The sequence below is a fragment of the Carettochelys insculpta genome, chromosome 18 (genome assembly GCF_033958435.1).
Source record: "Carettochelys insculpta isolate YL-2023 chromosome 18, ASM3395843v1, whole genome shotgun sequence".
Taxonomy (NCBI): domain Eukaryota; kingdom Metazoa; phylum Chordata; order Testudines; family Carettochelyidae; genus Carettochelys; species Carettochelys insculpta.
Window position 1 is genome coordinate 32527469 of NC_134154.1, and position 23821 is coordinate 32551289.

The 23821-nt window shown below is 45.5% G+C and overlaps 1 protein-coding gene across 2 annotated transcripts in view; it reads left to right on the forward strand.

Moving 5' to 3' along the window:
* Positions 1 to 501: 501 nt before the first annotated feature.
* ZNRF3 (zinc and ring finger 3) overlaps positions 502 to 23821 on the forward strand; it is a 243061-nt gene continuing 219741 nt past the window's right edge. Inside the window, exon 1 of one of the 2 annotated variants that reach the window (XM_075012940.1) lies at positions 502 to 877. In XM_075012940.1, coding sequence (XP_074869041.1) covers positions 644 to 877 — 234 coding nt within the window. In that variant the 5' untranslated portion in view covers positions 502 to 643. Of the gene's footprint in view, positions 878 to 5354; positions 5474 to 23821 lie in introns of those variants that run through there. The other variant, XM_075012941.1, reaches the window with a different exon arrangement.

A 23821-nucleotide genomic window follows, 5' to 3' on the forward strand; every position in this document is an offset into this window, starting at 1 on the left:
ACTCTGCAGGTACTGCCTGCTCCCTGCTGGGCCTACCCGCGTGGCTCTCTGCGGCACTGGCGCACTAAACCCTTTTTTTCAAAGCCCTGCCTATGGCTCGGGGCTGCCAGCCCCTGAAGCCAGGCAACGCCAAGCTCCAAGCCGGAGACCGCACGTGCTCTGGACACACCAGGCGCTCCTGCGCTCAGCGGCGCCTTCCGGCGGAGGACAGCCAGGCGCTAGGCCTTTCTCTGCCCAGAGCGCCCGGCGGAGCGCGCTGACCTCGTCGTGCCGCGAACTGGGCTCCCGCCACAGGCCGCTCGAGGCACGGGGAACCACCACGGCCTCCCCTGCGGCCGCGGCTCGGCTCGCCGGGCTGCGCCCGCCCCATGGCCCGGGCTGCGCGGCCGGCCGGCGGCGCGGGACTGGCGGGTCAGCGCGCGGGGGCGGGGCTAACCCCGCGGTGCCGTCACGTGGAGCAGATGAAAGAGACGCGGCTTGGCAGGCAGGCGAGGAGCCGGAGCTAGGGGCAGGCGGAGGCGCGGGGCCGAGGAGCCGCTGCTGCCATGGGGCGCTGAGCCGCCCCCGCACTCCCCGCGCCCCGGAGCTGGCGCCGCCGGCGAGCGATGCGCCGCGGTTGGGCGCTGCCCCGTTCCGCCGCGCGATGAGGGGCTGCGGAACCGGAGCCGGCGCCGGGCCGGCCGTGCCGCCGCCGCTGCTGCTCGGGCTGCTGCTGGCTGCGGCCCCGGGCGCCGCGCTGGCCAAGGAGACGGCGTTCGTGGAGGTGGTGCTCTTCGAGTCCAGCCCTAGCGGCGACTACACCACCTACACCACGGGGCTGCAGGGGCGCTTCTCGCGGGCCGGGGCCACCCTCAGCGCCGAGGGCGAGATCGTGCAGGTGAGCGGCGGGGCCGCGCCGGGTAGGGCCGGGCCGAGCTGGGCGGCCGGCGGCCTCCTGCTCCAAGATGGCTCCGCTGGGCCGGGAGCGGCGGCTGCCCCGGGCGCGCTGTGGGGCCCGGGGTGGGTAGGGACAGCCGAGCTTGGGCTGCGGGCTGCGCGGGGCGCTGGGGCCGCAGTGCGGGGCGTGGGGCGCTTGCCTGGTAGCAGGGCGGAGCCGAAAGGGGCAGTCCCGGCGGCTCCCAGCGCTGCCTGGGGTTGCGAGGCTCCCTGCTGCTCTCTCACCGTGTCCTGTCTAGGGGCCCAGCGCCTCTCACCTGGGGCCCTTGGCTGCGAGCGGCCGGCGGGGAGGCGGGTCCGGCCGCTGCAGGGGGCTGGCCCGAGGGGACTCGGCCTGGCCTCTGCGCCGAGGCTGCGTGGGACCTGGCGGGGACTGGGGCGCCCGGAGCTTGTGGTGCCGGGCGTGTGGCTCCAGCCCCCGGCTCTAGGGGACCGGGCGCTAGAGTCCCACGTGGGCAGGGCATTTGTCGGGGAAGGATGGTGCGGGAGCTGGGACCCCCGGAGCAGATCCAAGAGCCCAGGGAGACCGGGTACTGAGCTGCTCCTCCTGACTCCCAGCTCCGTGGAGGGTGGTGACAGAGGTCATGCTGTATAGGGCCATGTTGCGATGTAACGTTGGTTTAAGAAGTCTTACTGGCTGCTCTCTAGGCCCATTGTGCTTCTGCAGTTTGGACTCCCGACTGGGAACTTGCGGACAGTTTTCTTCTCGCTTGTTCTCCCATTCCTATTTAGGTACTTAAAAACCAGGAACCTGCAGACTTCACCCTCTCTGACAGGGCCTCCACTTTGCTTTTAAATTAGAGGTCTGCATTTCAAAGGAAGTTTGTTATGGAGGGATTAAAAAAGTATTGTGGTCTGTGCAGGGGTTATTTTGTCTGTAATATGAAGGAAGCAGTGGAGCTGGCCTGTTGCTGGTGATTGATGTAACTGGATTCTGTTTCTTTTTTTGTCTGCCTTTGAAAAGGCTTTGGAGAGACTCTAGTAGGACTATATAAACTACATTGCCAAGGCTGCTGTTGGTAGGAAGAGTTTTAAAAGGTTTGATGTGTCTTTGAACCTGCTAAAGTGTTTTGCTCCATTGCGTGTTGCTGACTTAAGGATTTTTAGGTCCCTCTGCTCAGCCTTCTGCAAAGAATAACAGTGCTTTTCCTTGGTTTGGAGTTTTGGTTTTATATGCTACAGAATCTTTCTGCAAAGAAATCCCATTGAAAGTTCCTTTCTTCAGGTTCTGCGTGAACATTGCTTGTTGTTATTACTATGTACAGTCAATAGTTAGAACTTCCCTGTGTTCTTGGAACATGTTATAGAGTTACTACTTGAGCAGAGTTTTGCACTTCCAGCAATGATGACTGCTGGAATAGACTGGGCACAACTGGTCTTTACTGCTGTGCTGCATTGAGTTTAGCCAGGTTAGATGTGCAAGTGCTTAGGCCTGGCTTACATTTATGCTGTGCCTGGGGGAACTGCATTAATGGTAGTGCAATGGTGGGAGTCTTTGCAAAACATGCTACAATAGGCAAAGCTTGTGTAACCCACACACCTGTATGTGTTTCTGGACCACTTCACAGAGAAGGGTTGTGTCTGCTGCAGCCTAAGCAGAATACCAGCTGGCCTTTAGCTTGAGCTGTAGAGGCACCTGCAGTAAGCTGCAGAGGTGCCAGGTTTGAGACTGCCTGTGGGCGGTTACAGTTGTATGAAACAGATTGGTTGCCTTCATACCAGGCACAAACGTGCAGTACTGCACCTTTGGCTTGGTGGTTTTTGCATGAGTAGACCTGATCGAGTGCTCTAAGCTGCAAAACAAAACATTAAAACTTCAGGGTGCCAGTGTGATTCAGAGATGCTGTTCTTGTAGAAAGTGGAAGGGAAAATATTTAAGTGCAGCATGTTCAGTTTGTTGGAGACAGCAATCAAGAAGCTTGTAGTTTTGGATTTTGCCTATTTTTGTCAGTTTTTGTGATTACCCATCTATGTGCTAAAGATTTGTATACTGAATTATTTACCTTTCTCTATAGTTTAGATTTGTGCTGTATGGTCCTGCTCATCCTAGTTGATTTGGTACTGAGCATAGATTTTAAAAAAACGTTTCCAGAGAACTGTGGAACTTGCTGGTTTGATACTTTAAAATATCTACTCATTTGTGCAGTTTTGGATGCTAAAATTTGTTTTTTGCTACATTGTTCTATGTATTTGCTTTCTGTGGGTCACTTTGCTCAATGTATTCACTCTGTGCCAATCCCTGGTTAGTCATTTAATACAAAATTAAGTTTGAACACATCACTTTAAAACCCTCGTTATTCTAAACAGGTAGATAATGTCAGAATTTAGCAGAAACGTGTTATTCCCTATTCTCTCTGGGGCTTTTGAAGTGTTTATCCAATTCCTTTGTAGTCATTAGCAATTGTTGACTTAATTTTTTTTGTTAGGCTAAAAAAATCGACTTTACAAGTAAACTTACTAAAATACCATTTAAGTAATCACTTCATAGCTGTCTTTATTTCACTTACAGTATCTGTGGAGTTGATTTGTTTGATCAGAAGCTTTGTATAAAAACACTGAATAATTTTTCTTTTGTAGTTTTTACAGCAGTGTTTCCTAATTTTATTTGGCCGTGGAACCCTGTTAAATCTGCAAGAATTTTTTTGCAGAATCCCATTTCCCAGGCTCTAAACCCCCAACAATTCCCAAACCTGGCTGCAATTCCAGGCTTTACCTGCCTCAGCCCCCAAATCCATCCCCAACCCGCCTCCTGCAAAACTGTCCCCCCCCCCCCCCACACCCCCTCTCTTCCCTACATCCCAGGCTCAACTTCTCTCAGCCCCAGACTGGCCCCTTGGACTAACCCATCCATGGGGCTACCTGGGGAGCTTATGCTGCGCAGCCACATGCACCCAGTGGAAGGAAGTCTGGTGTGGAGGTTCCCCACTGGAGGGTTGTGGCCGCTCTTGGGTAGTGGGATGAGTGAGGGGCTGTCTGCAGATCCCTGCCTTGCCACAGGAAAAGTGGAACTAAATTCAGTTGGTTTAAGGATTGGATCCCTCCTGCTGGTCATTAAACCAATTAAATTTAGTTTTACTGTTTCAGCAGTGGCAGCGCAGGGAGCTGCAGATGAGTTTTCTTGTGGAACCCTTATTTTCACTTTGCAGAACCCTGGGGTTCCACAGAGCACCATTTGGGAAACACTGACTTAGAGAGTGTTCTTTTATGGAATTTTACTGTGAAACTCTTTTTTTTTGAATCTTCTCAATGATAAATCTTTGTTACAAGAAGAGTTGTGAAATCAGATTGTTGATGGAAGGGGGGAAGAAACCAGGGAAGGAATGAAGCAATTTAGTTTACTTTAAACTTTTTTTTTTTTAAAATTGCTTGTAAGGGCTGAAATATGTAGATATTGTTGGGCAAGTGAAGTTTGTTTAATGTTAGTATGGGAAATGTAAAATGGGATTTTTTCTTATGAACATTTGTCATGAGATGAAACTTTGACTGTAGTGGTGAGAGGCTTGATGCTGAGAGAATGGTAGACATTGTCTTGCCTTTAAATATAAATGTAAAGGGGGAAAAATATGTTGCAAAGGTTTGAATTGGCATAACTAAAATCAAATGTGTTAAGTAAATTTTTCTTGGCCTTTTGTTTATAAAAATAGGCAAAGTAGCTCAAATTAAAAAAAAAAAAAAAAAAATTCAGGGAGTTTTTTTGTTTTTCTACCTCCAACATTTTTGCTCATCGTTTTGTGCCCACACCAATGTAGCTGCTAACTTTTTTTTTTTTTTTTTTAAGATATGAAAGAAGATGGTGATTTATGCATGTGAAGCACTCATATTAAGGCATTTTGCCCACCAGAGGGTGACATGTCAGTTGTAATTCCAAAGCAGATAAAGCTAGCATCATCAAAATCGCTTCTTCTGTGTGCTTAGGCACGAAATCATGTATAGCATGTCTTACTAGTAGTGGGGATTCCTTGCTCTCTTTGCTGTTCTGGGGAGTGAGTTGTGAGGTGTCTAAACTTGTTTGTATACTTTCATAACTTTCTAAATTGCTTGCCTTGTTATAACATTGATTAGGTATGTGTTACAACCTTGGATTGTTATCTGAAATTTTCCAAAACGTGGAAATTGCATCATTTGACTGGTGATGTTAAAGATCTGTTTAGCTGTAATTAGTGGTATGTCTTTTTTTAAAACAAATGGGGAAAAAAAGTACTCACTGAAGAGATGACTCTTATCGAGTGGAAATGTATTTTGCTTTGAAATACATTAAACATGATTTAACAGACTAATGAGGAGGATGGGGGTGTCCGTTAGTGCTGCAAGTCCGTTATATCCAAATGGTTACACTGTATGACAAAGCACTGATTTTTCCTAGACCATCAGTCACTCCTGTCCTCTGCCCCCTCTTCCCTTCACACCTCTGTCTCCCAATTACCTGAGAGAAGCTGCACCAAGCGCCATGGTCCCTCAGGTCCCGGCAGCCCCAGCTTCTCCAGAGGACCCAGCAGCTGCAGTGGCTCTGGCAGTCTCAACCACAGTGGTAGCTCTGGTGAGTCACCAGCGTTTATTTGGTGAAGAAGGGGCTGGCAAGCAGTGTCCATTATTTCCAGAACTCGTTAAATTGAGGGTTTACTGTGCTTGGAAATGCTTGAAGTGAATGAATAAAAGAAAAGGTGGGTGTTTCTGCAACCTCTTGACCCTATTTGTTTTTAATAATTTCACTTGTTTGCTGGTCTTGAAAGTATTGGAAATCAAAGCTAAATGTGCATTGGCTTTTTGATGTATGACTTAGCCAATGATTGCTGGTCAGTTTTCTGTCTAAAAGTGATACAGTACTGGTGTCCTTCATGTTACTAGGACCAAGGCTGATGGAGGGAGGTGTCTCGGATAGCTTTTCAGACATGAATTAACACATCCGTGTGGCTGGAGTGGTAAAGTGTCCTTTTGGGTCTTTATGCATCTGGTAGACCTTTGATTGACTGACTGGTCAGATCCAATAGTTGTATATTGACAACAAAAGATCAGAATAGTCTATGTTCCTCAGATATTCTGTGGGCTTTTGGGGAGGAGTTGTGGAGGGTAGGAATGTTGATAGACCTCTCAGTAGGTTAACCACCAAGGCAAGTGATGACATCCCCTATCTATAGGTGAAGATAGACAAGGATAGGCAGGCTGTGGCCTGCCCAGAGAAGGACTGGGAGGAGTTTCAAGTGGCTAAGAGCTGATTGGAAACATCAGGTTTTTCAGTGTAGAAATTGTCTGTCTGTAAAAGACACCTCAAGATTTAGCTAGTCCAAGGGAACAAAGATCTGTATGAGACAGCTCTGAATAGCAATTCTGCCTGGTCCCACTTGTAAGAGAAGCAGCTTGTCTGCAAAGAGATGTTTGCCCATCCACAGAAGGCAGGCAATACTTCCTGTGTTGCAGGATATCTCAGATAAATCAGTGGTACTGAAGAAGAATATAGAAGTGATCTTCTTGGAGATCCTTCATTTCCTGTGAACAAGGTAAGACGGAATAGTAGATTGGGTAAATGAGTGGTATAGGTTTTGTGGAAGACTCCTCCATCTTCTGTTAGGAGGGTCAGCTTATCCAGTTTGGATGGCCTCCTTTTTATTAGGAGGGGGGCTTGTTTTTTCAGGGCAGGCTGGCTTAGAGTAGTCTGGAGGGGATTAAATTAATAACAAAAGGGGAACATAAAAAAAAAATGAAGATAAGTGCCCTCAGCACAAAACAGACTTCAGAAGAAAATCAAGGAACCAAAGGAAGAGCAAAAACTTATTTAATTGGTGTTTAGGCATTGGAATGTGCTAGGTGCACTAAAGATTTATATTTCAATTACTGTCCGAGAGAACGTGTCTAAAGAGACAATGATCCCAAAGCAGTGAAAATAATGCATTTTGATTCAAATGATAAAAGTAAAATGTAGCATATCTGATATATTAATATCTTGCATTGCTGTCTGCAAAAGTGCTGTATGCATGCTTATTGTTGTTTTCAGGTACCATTGCAAATGCAAAGCTGGCATCATTACTGCCTGCAAATGTAAACAAACTTGTTTGAGTGACTGGCTGAACAAGAAGTAAGACCCAGTGGACTTAAAGGCTTTGAAGTTTTACATTTTATGCTTTTATTGTAATTGTGTAACACAAACCTACCTATGAAAGCTCACCTTACGGGAGAGAGATTGCATTATGGTACTTGTATAAGGTGAACTGAATTTTTTACAGTGTAATCTGAAAGTAAGCACTGTACACTTTCTTCTGTGTAATTGAACTCAATATACTTGAAAATGTCAGGAAAAAATTCCAAATATTTAATAACTTTCAGTTGGTTTTTAACAGTGTGATTAACCATGTAATTAATCACAAGCAATATTTTTGAGGTAATCACATGAATTAACTGACAATCCCAATTTTGACCTAATTAGGAGGGATAATGTGGGCAATGGGAAAGATGGAGAATAAAAACAAAGACTTACATCTACACTACAGCAATCTGTTGACAGAATTTACTGTTGGAAGATAGCTTTCGACAGATCAGGGCCACACACAAAGGGTGGCTATCTGTCTTTTCGCTCAGTTGACAAAGTGGCTGGACTGCCTGGCTGTGCTCTTGACAGAATGGCCAACTGGAAGCACAGCAAACAGGATTGCCTGGTGACCCGGAAGCCCTGCCCGTTGAGAGGGCCCCACAGAGCATCCACACGATTTTTGTTGTTGACGCATTCTGTCAAGAAAGGCATTCTGCCTCACAGGGGCAAGTGCGGAAGGCTGCTGACAAAAGTGCTGAGTTCTGTCCACAGTATGTGGACAGAATGCTTTTTTAGACTGGATGTTTCTCAAGTTTTTTAACAAAACTCTCTAGTGTAGACAACAAAGCCCTGTGGTGCCTTAGACTAATGGATACTTTGGAGCATAAGCTTTTGTGGGCAAAGACCAGCTTCATCAGATACATGAGTGGGTCAAGAGGAGGGCCTAAATATATAGGCTTATGAAAAGAAGGGAGTCCCAGTTAAGAGGAGGGCCAGAGTTGACACAGTCAGTTGTGGAAGATGTGGCTCATTAGCAACAGCTAATGTGGAGTTACAAGAGACTGAGCTGACCTGGTTTCTCCTCTCATGATAGCACTTCTCTTCAGTTTCTGAGGGAAGCCAAAGGATGCAAGTAGAAATCCATTGTCAGCAAAATGAAGGACAGTAAGAAACAGCATAAGTATATTAGAAAAAATCCTAATGATGGACTTAAGTACTGTTGATTAGATGAAAACAATGGAATTATTAGAGGTAGAAATGGTACAGTTAATATTTCAGGTCAGTATTTGGGGATTAAAGATAGATGACATCACATACCATGAATGCACACATCCTATGGTGATACTGTTGGAATAGGTGGAATAGTTAAGTAGCAGCTACTAAAACTGGATATACTTAAATCAGATGGCCTAGATAACTTACATCCGAGAATTTTAAAAGACCTGGCTCAGGAGCTTGCTGGTCTGTTAATGTGGATGTTTCTGTAAATTTTGGAGTACCTGAGAGTTCCAGAAGGCTGGAAGAAAGCTAATGTGCCAATATTTAAGAAGGGGAAATCGGATGATTACGTTACCACATAACATCTTGGGTTTAAAAAAAGTGGATATAAAATTAACATGGCAAACACTAAATATATTGCATTGTCCATACAGACATTTAAAGTGTAATTAATATTAACATGGAATGATATCTGAATGGGTGTGGGCTTTTTTCTAGTTGGGAAGGTTCAGGGTATTAACTGTTAATTTTCTTATCCCTGGCCTAGCCCAGAGCCCTCACATCTCAACCTTCTCTCCCAGCCTTGTGAAAATGGGTAACTGAGGGTGGGAGGCACTAACAGAGTAGATGGAGTAGGGAGAGAAGGAGTGGAATCTGGAGAATGGGTGGGGAAAAGGGTGTTTTTGATTTTATGCTATTAGGAAATTGGCAACCCTGGTTGTATCACAGACAATTTTTAAAATGAAGATGTTTTTCTGTTTAGCTCTGCTCTAGGAATTCATTGTGGGAAGTTCTCTGATCTGTGTTACACATGAAATTGTACTAGATGATTAGTGGTCCTTTCTGGCTTTGGAATATCTGAATCTATAAAATCCTGAACATCTCTGTCTTAAAGCACTAGAGAAATCCTGTTAGTGAGTTTGATTTGTCTTTGCAGACATGGGGAGCTGTAAGGAACATCTCCCAGAGCAAGCAGAGTCAACAGTCCCTCTGTGGGGGAGACATTCTTGAAGGGAATGCAAATGGTGTTTGCACTACTGACGTCCTGCTAGGAGTGTTGCTTGTCTGTTACTTCATCTTGCAGCATATTTCGATGGTCCCAACTTTTCATGGCACACCAGAATTAAAAATAAGTCAGCATAAAATATTGCAAGACATAACTCATTTCAAAATGAAATGTACATATATTACAATAATAGTGAAAACAATAATGGCTTCCCACTTTTGACTGGAATTCTTATGTGAAATGTGAGCTTGTTTCAATGAATGCAACTATTTAATATTGAGTTAGTGCTGGAAAGAGCTACAGGGAGCTCCTGACCCACACTCTTTAAATATGATCTTTTTTATAAATGATGATAAAGTAATAAAGGTAGGTAGTCAAAAATGGCTGAACAGTTATTTCTTGATTTGAGATCAGTGTATATTCATTTCTTTCTTGTAACCAAAATTGATGCAATGGAACCTCTCTAAATTTGATTTGAAGCATGCAATCATTCCCGATACCTGAAAATTCTTCCTTTTGTCCTTCAACAATAAACTCATTGTTGATTGATCTAAAGATAGTGCAAAAGGACTTTGAATCCTATCAAATGGCTCCATTCCAGATAATCTGACATAAATGCCTTTGTTTGTCCTGAAGCAAATTCATATGTTGCTCTGCAAGTGGGAGTAGCCTTTCATCTTGGTCTAAGCTAGAAGCTCACTTGAACATCTGAGGTTAACCATAAAGTAAAGTTATTGGAGATACACATCTCCTAGAACTGGAAGGGACCCCAGGAAGTCATCTAGTCCAGTCTCCTGCCCGCTTGGCTGGGCCAAGCACCATCCCTAACATGTATGTGCCCCAATCCCTAAATGGCCTCCTCAAGTATTGAACTCGCAACCCTGGGTTTAGCAGGCCAGTGGTCAAACCACTGAACATGATCTTAATCTCCTCTCCAAAGTTTAAGCTTCGATTGGAACCCATTTAACTTGTCTGTGCCTGTGAGTATGTTCTCACTGCGTCCGTGTGTTGTACTAAGAACTACTGCACGTGATCCTTTTGGGGAAAATGCAAAACACCACATTAATTGGTAATACGCATGGCAATCAACACATCCATATGCCTATGGTATATTACACGCACTCCTGTCTTGTTGCTGTTACCGGTAGTTGCTCCCCCTAACTGCACTGACCAGGTGTTAGATGGGGGAGGGATGGAGCCGGGCTTCTGCCGACCCAGCGTCGTGCTCCAGTGCTGACTAGACAAACCTGGGGTCCCTGTGCAAGATGCCTTCCATTTATAGTGTCCTCTCTCTCCGTCTCATGCATCTTGACACCAGTGAGCCATCGCATGCATATGCATGATCTGGAAGAATAATCTTATGAATATGCATCTAGCACCTTCTGGGTGGTGGCTCCCAAGGCATCCATATATCCAATCTTCTTTCAAGGGGCCCACTTCTCAATTTCCATTGTTCTCCTCCTTGGTCTTGGATCTACCTTCTCCGACCCTTGTAGGTATCTGGAGGTGCTTGACTCCCATGCCTTTCCTTTCACACCTCATTCACTCAACAGGGCAATTATTTAAGCAGCCCAAAAATCAAGGGTACAGAGAGGTTTTTCTGGTTTCTAGGAACTGTTATACAAAATACAACTAAATTTCAATGTAACAGGGCTTAATACAATGACACACAAAGACTTGATACAATATTTAAAAACTCCAATGAGAAAATAGTTAAAACAAAGATGCATCTACAATTACAGCTTCTGATTTGGTTCATTTAGGTGCCCAACTATATCAGCCAAGTAGGTCACTTTTTCCCAGCCAGTATTTGTCTTGCAGGAGATTCGCATGCTGGATTTGACTGTGCATCAGTTTCTTCAGTTCTTACCTCTGGTCTTAAACTCTTGACAGAATTTTGCCTCTTGAAAGTCAGCAAACTGCATTATGAAGGAGAAGGGATGATTCTCTGCTCCAGTTTCTTCACATAAAGTTTTAAAAAATGTATGAAGCAGTGTGGATTTCACAAAATTGACCACTTTCGCAGTTTCATTTATTATGGCTCTCAGCTGGCAAGCTGTTTGATAGGAGAACCTCCATATGCAGAAAGCAGTGATTTGGACCTCTGGATTTTCATGTTATATTTTTGGCACAAAGCCTTTTACGTTCGTTGTCGCTGCTGCGCTGTCTGTACATATGCTTACGCCATTCTTCCATGAAATTCCATTTATTTTGAAATATTCATCTGCCACTCTGAATATTTCCTCCTCCCATTATTTTCTGTGGAATTTCCTTGCAGAATAAGTAATGCTCTCTCAAGCTGCCCTTCTCAGTGAGCCAAACAACTGTAGTTAGCTGTGTGCAACTGTCAATGTCTGTAGATCTTTGTCAGTTTGCAGGGAGAATTTTCTGTGTCGTTTCTCTATCCTTTGACATGTCTTCAATGTGTCTGCTGATATTATTGGAAAGGGGAATGCTCAATATCTCCTTTGCTGCTTCAGGACCTAACATAGTGTGGATAATTTCTTGGCAGGCTGCCAGAATAAGGGCTTCAGCAACAATATGAGGCAGGGCTCTTTTTCTGCTGGAATTCCATGGAAAGTCATTTTGGCACCTTTTTTTCCCAGTGCTGCCAGTTTGGAAGGTGGCTGGGCAGCTTGGAGCTGCCTGTGGCTCAGCCAATATGCTTCTTGGCAGTGGGGGTTTGGTAGAGCTGCACATGTGGCGCACCCCTTGCCCCACTCTGCTCATGCACAGCTCCAGCTGGGAGCTGCTCGTTTAGTCCTGGCGTGGCTCTTGTGACTCCACTTGGGAGCCACGTGTCTTCTGCTGCCCCAGCACTGTCCTGGAGGCCTGACACAGCGCTTGCGTGGCTCTGACAGTCTGGTGTGGCTGTAGTTGGCATGGCCCCTGTGGCAGCAGGTCAGTAAGTTGCTGGTATTCACTGGGGAGGCGGCGGGGGGAAGAGCTGAGGGTACCTGGCTCAGGGGAAGGGTGTTCAGGTCAGGTGGTAGTTGGGGCTTTCGGGGGTGAGGGGTGGTTCAAGGCTACAAAGGGTTAAGCTCTCTGGGGGCAGTTTGGGGTTCTGAGGGGTTTAGTGTGGTGGTGGTTTGTGCCTGTGAGGGGTGAAGCCACCTAGGGGCAGTTTGGGGGGGAGGGGGGAGGGTTAAGCCTCTGGGTGAGGGGTGTGGTTTGGGACTTGGGTTCAGCACCTTTTTTTCCCTAAGGAAAAAGCACGTGGTACAAGAGTTTTTGGCTTTAACAGTCAATCTGGCAACATTGAAGCTGGCCTCTTGTGCACAATCTGATACCTTGATTGTTGATGCTCTCATGAGAAAGCTTTGTTTCATGTTTTGTTCTTGTAACTGTGTAATTCTCCCTTTTTAGAGGGGAGTTGGGTGCTCTGTGGAGAGATGTTGTTTCTGCTTGCTTGGAACCATGGCTTCATTTGATATCTTGACCTGACAAATAAGCTCAGGCAGAGGAGCAGCAAGATCACCTAACCAAGTGAATCCCAAATGCCAAGTAATTATCCTGATACTGTCTACTCTGTAACTTGCTCTTCTTTTTGCAGTTTCATTATTTTGAAAACCCACGAAGCCCTCTGGAATATCTATTTTCCTCCTCCCTCCAAAAAAAAAAAAAAAGTCCTATTATCTGGGGTAAACTTCTGTATAAAATGGGATTCAAAATTTTAAGCAGACAAAATGTAAACAAATGGATTTCTTAATGGTTTTTAAATCTGGTAAAAATTGTGTATTTAGAAAGAACAAAACCAAACCGAGTAAAAAAGAGTTGTCACATGCCAATTAAATACAATGCGGTACAGTCACTCCATAAATATAATTAACTGCTCTTAAGTGCCATTAAAGATGGTATTTTTCCTGCATTTGTAGGTATACATGTACCACTCTTGGCAATGCACTATTTGCAAGTGCAGCTCAGCACCCTGAGGTGCTCTGCATATAGGGAAAAACATAACCCCATTTCTTCGGCAAATTTGTATATAGTGGAACCCTGATTTATGCGTGGGTTGTGATCCTGGGTACCCATGCATAAGTCTTTGAGCACTAGAACTGGAAGGGACCTTGTGAGGGCATAGAATCCAGTTCCCTGCCCTTTGAGGAGGACCAAGGACCATCTAAACAATCTCTGAAAATTTCCAGCGATGGAGATGCCACTACCTCCCTAGGTAACTTACACCAGTGTGTAACCACCCTGACAGTTATTTTTTTTCCATATCCAATCGAAACTTCCCTTGCTGCAGTTTAAGCCTTATCTTATCTTCAGTGGCCAAGGAGAACAATTTTTTTTTTTTCTCCTCCTGCTTGTAACCCTCTTTTAAGGTACTTGAAAATCTGTTACATCCCGTTTGAATCTTCTTTTCTCTTCTAAACTAAACAAGACCAGATCTTTCTGTCTTCCTTCATAGTTCATATTCTCCAGATGGTTAACTGTTCTTGTTGCTCTTCTCTGGACCATCTCCAATTTCTCTACATCTTGTAATGTGGTGCCCAAAACTGGACACGGTATTCCAGTTGAGGTCTAATCCGCACACAGGAGAGTGGAAGAATGACCTATTGTGTCTTGCTCACTACACTCCTGTTGTTGCATCCCAGAATCGTGTGTGTCTGTGTTTTGTAACAGCATCACACTGACTCATTTAGTTTGTGGTCTACTCTGATGTCTAAACACATTCCGCAGTACTCCTTCCGAGACAGTTGTTTCCCATTCTATATGTATGAAGCTCATTGTGCCTTCCTAAGTGGAGTACTTTGCACTTGTCCTTATTACACTTCATCCTGTTTACCTCAGACCATTTCTCCAGTTTGTCCAGTTCATGCTGAATTATGTGCCTATCCTTCAAAGGAGTTGCAGCCCCTCCCACCTTTGTATCCTCTGCAAACTTAAGCATAGTCTCTATGCCAATATCTAAGTTATTGATGAAGATATTAAATAGAACTGGTCCCAAAACAGATCCTTGCAGACCCCACTTGTTATGCCCTTCCAACATGACTGCGAACCATTACTAACTACTCTTTGAGAATGGTTATCCAGACCGTTATGCACCTGGCTTATAATAGCCCCATCTAAGTTGTATTTGGCTTGTTTCTTGATAAGGAGTTCACATTAGACCATGTCAAATGCTTTACTACAGTCTAGGTATACCCCATCCACTACTTCTCTGTTATCCACAAGACTAGTTATCCTGTCAAAGAAAGCTACTAGATCTTTACAAATCCATGCTGGCTGTTACCTATCATGTTGTTTTCTTCCAGATGTTTGCAGATGAATTCCTTAATTATTTGCTCCATTATCTTTCCTAGCGCAGAAGTTAAAATGACTGGTCTGTTTGTTTCCTGGGTTGTGGGGTTTTTTTTCCCCCTTTTTATAGATGGGCACTATGTTTGCCCTTTTCCATCTTCTGGAATCTCTCTCGACTTCCAGGACTTTTCAAAGATGATAGCTAAAGGCTCAGAACCCTCGTCTATCTGCTCCTTAACTATTCTAGGATGCATTTAATCAGGCCCTGGTGACTTGCAGACATCTAATTTTTTTAATAGTGACAGAGCCATGTTAGTCTATATTCTGTTAAAACAAACTAACAGTTGTGTAGCACTTTAAAGACTAACACAATAATTTATTAGGCAATGAGCTTTTGTGGGACAGACCCACTTCTTCAGATCTTAGCCATACCAGTACAGGAGTGTCCAGGAAATGTCTCATGTGAAGCGGTCAAGGCATAAGTTGATGGTGGTATGTTCTGAAAAAGCTGGTCTGTCCCATGAAAGCTCATCACCTAATAAATTGTTTTGGTTAGTCTTTTAAAGTGCTACATGACTGCTGGTCTGTTCTAATTTAAGTAATTTTTAACTTGTTCTTTTTCATTCTCTAAATGTACCACCTTTCCACTAGCATAGGCATTTCTGCATCGGCCTTCGTGGTGAAGACCAAAACAAAGAAGTCATTAAGCACCTCAAATGTTTCCAGGTGGTTTCTCCTCCCTCACTGTGTTCTCCTCTTGCTTCTAATGTTTTTATACAATGACTTCTTACCCTTTGTCTCTAGCTAGTTATAACTTGTTCTGTGCCTTGGCCTTTCTAGCCTTGCCCCTGCATACATGTATTGTTTGCTTATATTCATTTTTTGTAATTTCTCCTAACTTCCACTTTTTTTAATTCCTTCTTGATTTGAGATCCTGCAAGATCAAATTTTGTGTATGTTGGGACCAGGTGGGGGAGGGGCCCTGCTGCCTTCAGGTCCCCTGGTACTAGCTGCACCTGGTTGCCTGCTCCCATGTGTGTAGGGGGGCCCAGAGCCAGGTGCTGCAGCACTGGTAGGTTTCCTCGCTCCCCCTCTGCTTGTGGGAGCTGGGAAATGGACTAGCACTGCTGCGTCTGGCTCATGGGAGCCAGCCTGCTGCCTTGTTCCTGGCTCCCCACCACTCATGATTTCTACTCGCATTATTGCAAGAAGCCACGTGAGTTAAAATCATGTAAGTCTGGGGTCTGCTGTACACAGCCAATGATGTATAGGTTGTAGCTGTTCCACATGTTAGTGAAACACCTTCTTTTAAGAGGAAAAGTAAGCCTCTGCTCTTGCCATGAAATAAACGTTTCAAATCAAATGTTGTGAAACTAACTAACTTTTCTTGTCAAGCCAGCATCAATCGTGTACAAATATGTCATCAAAACTACTCCAGGGTGCAAGTTTTGCCTGGCTAAAGGTGAGGCTCAGTATGAGCGTGCTCTCATTGAAAATGGCAGAAAATACTAATGTATCAAGGATAACATAAAGGAAAAAGAGATCCAAAGAAGCTAGCTAGCTGATAGAAGTTTTACTTCTCTTAATGAGGATGGAAGATTTCCGCAGCCCACTTAAAAACCCTTCTGTGGCACACCAGTGTGTTGTGATGCACTGAGACTGTACATGTGTGGGCCACAACAGTCGTGTAGTCGCTGATCAGTACTGCCTATTTTCTGGGGGTCTTTTCTTGAGGCTTGTAACTGCAGCTTCCCTGGTGGAGCTGAAGTTATTTCATATATGCCATCACAACTTTATTCTTCTCTGAAGCCCATTGCTTGGGAGCGTCAGTCTTGGGTTATGCTGGCTGAAAGCTGGCATAGCTCAGCAGTGAATCGGCCAGATCCTGTGTATACTTGCCCATTTTGTGGGTTTTATGTTTGTATGTCAAATCGGTGTTCAGGAACTTGTTTTAGGAAGAGTGCTTGGCCATTCCTGGAGCAGTGCTCCACAGTGAGCAAGAAACACAGAGCCTGGTAGCTGCGTGACGAGAGGGGACGATGGGGAAGGGTTCCATTACAGCTGCATGGATGGCTGATGGAGGTGGGGGATCCTTGTAAAGTGAAAAGAAATGCTGGGGGTGAGGGGAGTTTTCCTGCTGTTTGTCAGATGAGGGCTGGGGTGGGGGAGAGTTTGTTGGCACTCAGTGGAGCAGCGCTTATCAGGGGAAGCGACTACGTAGAGGAGGGCAAACCCACCTAGGCTGCACATGCTGGTTTGTGGTGGCAAGGTTTGCAGAGCCTCGCACCCATGTGGTGAGGGGGAAGGGTTCGATTCCAGACACATGCCCAGCTGGCTGGGGAGGGATCCCTGTAAAGTTTAAAAAAAAAAAAAAAAAAAAAATGCTGTAGGGAAAGGGACATGGAAGGGGAGAAGGCCTTTGAAGAGCCTGATGCCTGTGTTCAGGGGGTGGAGGGGAGGGGTTAGGAAATGGAGTACCTGCCAACCATGTACTGTGGCAGTATGCTCCAGGGAAATGTAAAAGGGCTGCAAGAAAAGGTGAAAAAATTGGATCCAAATTCCTGTGATGCTTTAGGTTGCCAAAGAAGACATTGCCCTCCTGAAACTGACAGATATGGACAAAACAGCTGCTTCTCCTGTGTTGCCACAAGCCTGGAAAATTTGCCAAAATGCCGTGTGGCGACATACCAGGTCACTGTCTGGTTGCCGAGCGTGGCAAGGTGTGCTACCATGAAAGCTGCAATAAATCAGGCCTGCCCAAAAATGTTGCATATAAGAGTGCCTGGATGAGGCCTTCCAGGAGATCTCCAGAAAGAAGTGCTCCATCCTCAGAAATATTAACACTCTGTTCTGCAGGACACAGATCCATAGAAAACCTGTACCCAAGGCTTTACCTGCCTGCAACCTGCTTCTAAGATTCGGAAAAAAAACCTCACTGGAACAGCTTGGTCACAGGACCAGCATAGAGTGGACCCGTTCCAGCTCTATGGTGAAGAGATCTGGGATGTGGGGAAAACTTCTTCCTCAGGCCCCTGATCATTGCCCTCTTCCTCCTGACCCCCCAGCTCCTTTGGATCACCTTGGATGCCAGACCAGGTCCTCCACAAGTGTTGTAATTAATACTGGGTTCTTTGGTGGAGTTGCCCCCTCTTAAGCATGTGCAGCTGTTCATAATAGTGGTAGGTCTTTGGAGGTGACCTTGACTGCTGGTTGGCTTCCCAGACTTGGTGATAGGCTGACGGAGTTCTTTCATCTTCACCTGGCATTGTGTAGAGTCCCCAGAGTAACCTCTCATGGTCATCTTGCACAACAGGTGGTGGTGATTGCATTTCTCTTGGCCACCCTAAGTCTCCTTGTCACTGACTTGTCTCCCTAAACTGCACAAAGATCCAGAATCTACTGATAAGTCCATGCTGGAGCTCTCTTGTGAGCCTGAGAACTACTAGGCAGATCACTACCCGAGTGCTCATGATCGCAGGAGATGGCGGCTGGTGCGGTGCGATGTGAGGAGTAAAAATTTTTTCATTGTGCCCCCTTTATATTTGCATGCCTAAGTGCTGATGAATTTAAATTCCATCTAAAATGTGTAGGCTTTTTGTGATCTTCCTGCGCGTCTGGATGGAGAGCAGCAGAGAAGGAACTGGACATACATGGCAGGAAGCCACGTGGCTTTGTGGGATACATACGGTACACTTCTGGAGTCTATTAAATTCAATTTACAGACAGGGTGCTTCCACACTGGCCTGTATTCAAAATTTTAAATTAGAACTTGACACTATATACCCACCTGGTTCTGACAATATTATATCTGTATTAGTGCTCCCTAAGTCGAGCTAATGGCATTTACAGTGATGTTTTTAATATCAAGATAAATTTAAGACAGTTATCTTGTAATGTAGATGCAGCCTCAGTAGGGAAATGTCTTACCACCAATGCCTTTTTAGTTACTTAGTACCTACTGAGCCAAAATTCAAGGATAATGTTCCGGACCGTGTCATTAGGGAAACCAGGAATTTATTTTGACTCATATCTCTTCTTGTGTTGAGTTTAAAAAAAAAAAAAAAAAAGTGTGGTGTAATATTTCCTTTCATTTTAGCCTCCAGTTACTCTGTTTCTACCCTATTCTAGAGGCTGTGAGTATCTGCTTTGGTTTAAGCAAATGAAAGCCAACAATGCTAATGGTGTATTAGGATGCATTATGAGGAGCATTGTGAGCAGATCGAGAGAAATGATTGTTCCCTTCTCTTTGGCACTGGTGAGACCACATCTGAAATATTTGCACACCCTACCCCCTACCCCTGTATAAAAAGGCTGTGGATGTGCTGGAGCAGGTTCAGCGCAGGGCAACAAAAATGATTAAGGGGCTGGAGCACATGACCTGTGAGGAGAGGCTGAGGCATTTGGGCCTATTTAGTTTACAGAAGAAATGACTGACTGGTGATTTTAATAGCAGCCTTCACTTTCCTGAGGGCATGATCTAAAAAGGATGGAGAGAAACTGTTCTCAGTGGTGACAGATTTCAGAATAAAGAGCAATAGCCTGAAATTACAGAATGAGAGGTGTAGGTTGGCTGTTAGGAAAAACTATCGGCTATCACTGGAATGCTTTGTCTAGAGAAGTAGTGGATTCTCCATCCCTAGAGGTTTTTAAGTCCCGGCTTCACAAGGTCCTGGCTGGGATGATTTAGTTGGGGTTAGTCCTGCTTGAAGTGGGGGGTGGGGACTGGATTAGATGACCTCCTGTGGTCCCTTCTGGCCCTATGAGTCTATGTAATCACCCCAATACAGCACCATTCAGGTATGTAATAGCATAGAACCGCATGTACAACTGTAAGTTTCATGCAGAGACTTTCTTATGAATTATTTCTTTCATTAGGCTACCTGCCAAGTGCTGAGAGATGAACCAGTGCTTTTAAAGTACCCTGTGAGCTGGCAGGAGTTGTTAGTGTTGTCTGATGTAAGCAGGAGTTCAGATATGTTTCCATTACATTTAGTACTTCTGCCAGTCCTTCCTCAGTTTGCTGGGATTTCTATCAAGATGCAATGCCTGTAGCTTGTTCCTGGACTCCAACTTCATTATCCAACTCTTCTGGAAGAGTGGAGACACTCCTGCTCAAACCTTCTCTTGTAAACAGTACCAGTGGCTCTTTTCTCATGGTGAGAGAGAGCAGCGTGAAATGGACTTCACAAGTTTTGCTGGTGACTAGAGTTCTGAGCAGCAGTTATGGAAATGAGTCCATTAGTTTAATTTTGCTGAGGCTTAAGTACGAATATCTGAGGCTAAGAGAATATCTACACTGCAGTTTGGTGTCTCTGGCTGGACCGACCTGGCTTGCAGAGCTTGGGCAAAGGGGCTGTTTAATTGTGATGTAGATGCTCAGGCTTGAGCCGGAGCCCAAGCATTTCAGGCACATTTAGGTAGATCCGTGGCTGAAGCCTTGTGAGCCTAAATTAGCTGATGTGGGCCAACTCCAGGATTTTAATTTTGTGTAGATGCAGTGTAGGGCTCAGAAACCATTGTTGTGAGTGACAGCTGTTTAGTCTTGTACTTTGCAGTGAGCTCAGGAAGCTAGTACTGTAGTGGACTATGTCAGAGATATTTTTGCCAACCGAAGTGCTTAAAATAACTTAAATTCCAAGACACAAAGTAAATATGGCGAGAGCAAATTAATAACTTAAGCATAAAACATTGCAGCAGTATTCGTAACAATCCTATAACAAAGTGACCTTTTGAGATCCTGAAGGTATGAAAACTTAAAGCAAAGACCCACATAATCTAGGCTGTTCTGCAGTCTTGCAGTCATGATGTTGAGGGAGTGCCATAGAGAATTTGAATGGATGGTGTCATGGAGTCTAGTCAAGAGCACTGCATTTCATAAAGTGACTGCTCCCATAACTGAACTCTGTCCTCTTCCTCAAAGAAAATCTGTGCAATGCCTTCAGAAGACAAGCTTGGGAGCTTAAATTCCAAACTTTAATAAATCCATGGTTTTTAGTGTTTAGCAAAGACACAGGATATATTGCTTGTTGCAGCAATGTGTAAGTCATTAACACGCTTTTAACCTGTGACCGCAGATGGGTTAACTGGTCACTTCACCTTGTTTAGCACATATTGTAGAGAGACTGTTCAGTTTGTTCCAACTCAGAATTGAGCTGTGATGCTGCATATGCTTGGAAGCATCTTTTGTTCAACAACAGAAGTTGGTTCAATGAAAAATATTACCTCATCTACCTTCTCCCTGTATTAGCCTGGGTGGCTGCAAGAGACTATTATGATTAAGGCATTTAGTTTTAAACAGAGAACAGATACTGATTTTCTTTTAAAGACACTCTTCCCACTTGTTTGTTACATCCCAATGCTACCCTGGTGCAGAACACTGGAAGTGCAGAATTCAAAATCTGCTCATCTTGGGGAACACTTTTTTTTTTTTTTTTTTTTTTAACTTTGCAAATGTTTTGTGTTGGGTCATTTCAGCTGCTGCCTAACCACACTGGTGCTAGTCGTCTCATCTCACTAGTGACCAGGAAACATAAGGGTCATTACAACAAGAAGTCCCAGCAGCACTGTGAAGACTAACAGATTTAGTATGACATAAGCTTTCATGAGATACAACTCACTTCCTCTGATACTGAAGAAAACAACGGCTACAGAGAGAGACAGAGTGCTAATAGCATACCTTCACCAGAATTTGGTGGTCCTGCTCTTAATGTTTAGGCATTCTTGATCAGTTTCTAAAATATGTAGTAGATGTAAAAATGTCTAGCTCTCTCTTCTAATTATTCATACTAGTCACCTTATGTATTGTCATGGTAATACCCAGAGCCTGCATTGTGTTCCTATTGTGGTGGGTATATATAATTACATAAGAGCCTGGTTCCCTGTCTTGAAATGCTTACCAAGTAACCTAAGATGATGGAAACAAGTGCAACAAATACTGGGAACAAAGGTGAGAAGGAGGCAGAGGATGATGAACACTGGCTATGAAGTAACAGAGAGAGCCATGCTAGCGTAGATGCTATCAAAACAAAAAAGCAGTCCAGTGGTGCTTTAAAGACTAACAAATAATTTATTAGGTGGTGATCTTTCGTGGGACAGACACACTTCTTCAGACCATAGCCATACTAGAACAGACTCAATATTTAAGGCACAGAGAACCAAAAATAGTAATCAAGGTTGACAAATCAGAAAAATATTATCCATGTGAGCAAATCAGAGAGCAGGGGGTGGCGGTGGAAATCAAGAATTAGATAAAGCCAAGTATGCATAAGAGCCCCTACAATAACCTAGGAAATTCCCATCCTGGTTCAAACCCTGTGTTAATGTGTCAAAACCTGGATTAGTCTGTTTTGCTTCCCAAAATCTACAAACCTGGAAACCTTAGATGACTTATCATTTTGGGTATTGGCACTCTTACTACCAGACTATCCAGTTATGTGGACTCCCCCTTCAAACTCTATGCCACTAACACTCCCAGCTATCTCCAAGATACCACTGACTTCCTGAGGAAATTACAAAACATACAAAAAGTTCCTGACAACACTATCCTTGCCACCATGGATGTATAGGCTCTGTATGCTAATATGCTGCATGAAGACGGATTACAAGCAATCGGGGAATACCATCCCTGATGTCACCACAGCCAATCAGGTGTCTGACCTCTAACTTTGTTCTTACCCACAATTATGTCCGATTTTGGGGACAATTTATACCTCCAGAGTAGTGCAACTGCTATGGGTACCTGCGTGGCCCCACAATATGCTAATATATTTATGGCTGACCTGGAATAATGATTCCTCAGCTCTTGTCCCCTGTTACCCCTCCTGCTTATGATACATTGACAGCTTTAGACCATGGGTCCAAATCAGAGGCTCTAAAAGAATTTCATGGAGACTTTAACAATCTGCACCTCACCATCAACTTATGCCTCAACTACTCCATGCGAGAGAGACATTTCTTGGACACTACAGTACAAATGAAGGATGGCCCAATTGGTACCACACTCTACCGGAAACCCACTGATGGCTATACTCGCCTACATGCTTCTATCTTCCATCCTGCGCACACAACTAGATCCATTGTTTTATGGTCAAGCCCTTAGGTACAGTCACATTTGCTCTGATCCTACTGACAGACTGAAAACTACAGGATCTTTACCAAATATTCATAAACCTGAATTACCACCAAGAGAAATAAAAAAACAAATTGGCAGGGCCAGACGAATACCCAGAGACCAGCTACTCCAAGATAGGCCCAAAAAAACCAAGACCACCACTGGTCATTACCTACAGCCCTCAACTCAAACCACTGCAGTGGTTTATTAAACACCTACAACCCATCCTTACTCAGGATGGCACACTCCAGAAGGCCCTAGGGCACAGGCCTGTTCTCTCCAGCCGTGTCTACACGTGCACGCTACTTCAAAGTAGCGGCACTAACTTCGAAATAGCACCTGTCACGGCTACACGTGTCGGGCGCTATTTCGAAGTTAACTTCGACGTTAGGCGGCGAGACGTCGAAGCTGCTATCCTCATCAGGAGATAGGAATAGCGCCCTACTTCGACGTTCAATGTCGAAGTAGGGACCGTGTAGTCGTTGCACGTCCTGCAATGTCGAAATTGCGGGGTCCTCCATGGCGGCCATCAGCTGAGGGGTTGAGAGACGCTCTGTCCAGTCCCTCAGCTCAATGGTGGCTGCGTAGAGCGGCCCCTTAAAGGTCCCCTCCCCCTCCCTTCTTGTGCAGGAAGCTGGGGGAACGTGCAGGCGGCAGCCTAGACATGCGGCCAGCCTGCATGTCCCTCAGCCACCCAGAACAGGGCCAGCACCTGCCATGGCTGCCTGGCAGCGCCCCCCAGGGGAGCCAGAGCGGCCAGGCCAGCCAGCCCAGCAGCCAGGCTGGGAAGCAGCAGCGGGGCCCATCCTGGACGGAGGCCGAGCTGCGGGACCTGCTGGAGCTGTGGAGCGAGGAGGAGGTGCTCCAGATAATGGGGAGCAAGAGGCGGAAGGCGGATGCGTTCGCTCGGCTGGCCGCGGGCCTGGCTGCCCGGGGTCACCCTGCCCGCACTCTTGACCATGTCAGGAGTAAGGTTAAGGAGCTGTGGCAGGGTTACGCCCGGGCCCGGGATGCAGCCAGCCGATCTGGGGCCGCCCCCGTCACTTGCCCCTTTTACAGGGAGCTCAGGGACATCCTGGGCCCCCGGCACACCACCTCCCCTCCGGCCACCCTTGATACTTCGGCCGACGAGCCCCAGCAGGCCCTGCAGCCGGAGTCCATCCCGGAGATAAGCCCTGCACCCCGGGGGCCCCCCCTGGAGCCCACCCCTGGGCCATGGCGGGAGGAGGAGGAGGGGGGCTCCTCCTCCGCAGAACTCGGGCTGCAGATCCTCCTCCCGCTGTCC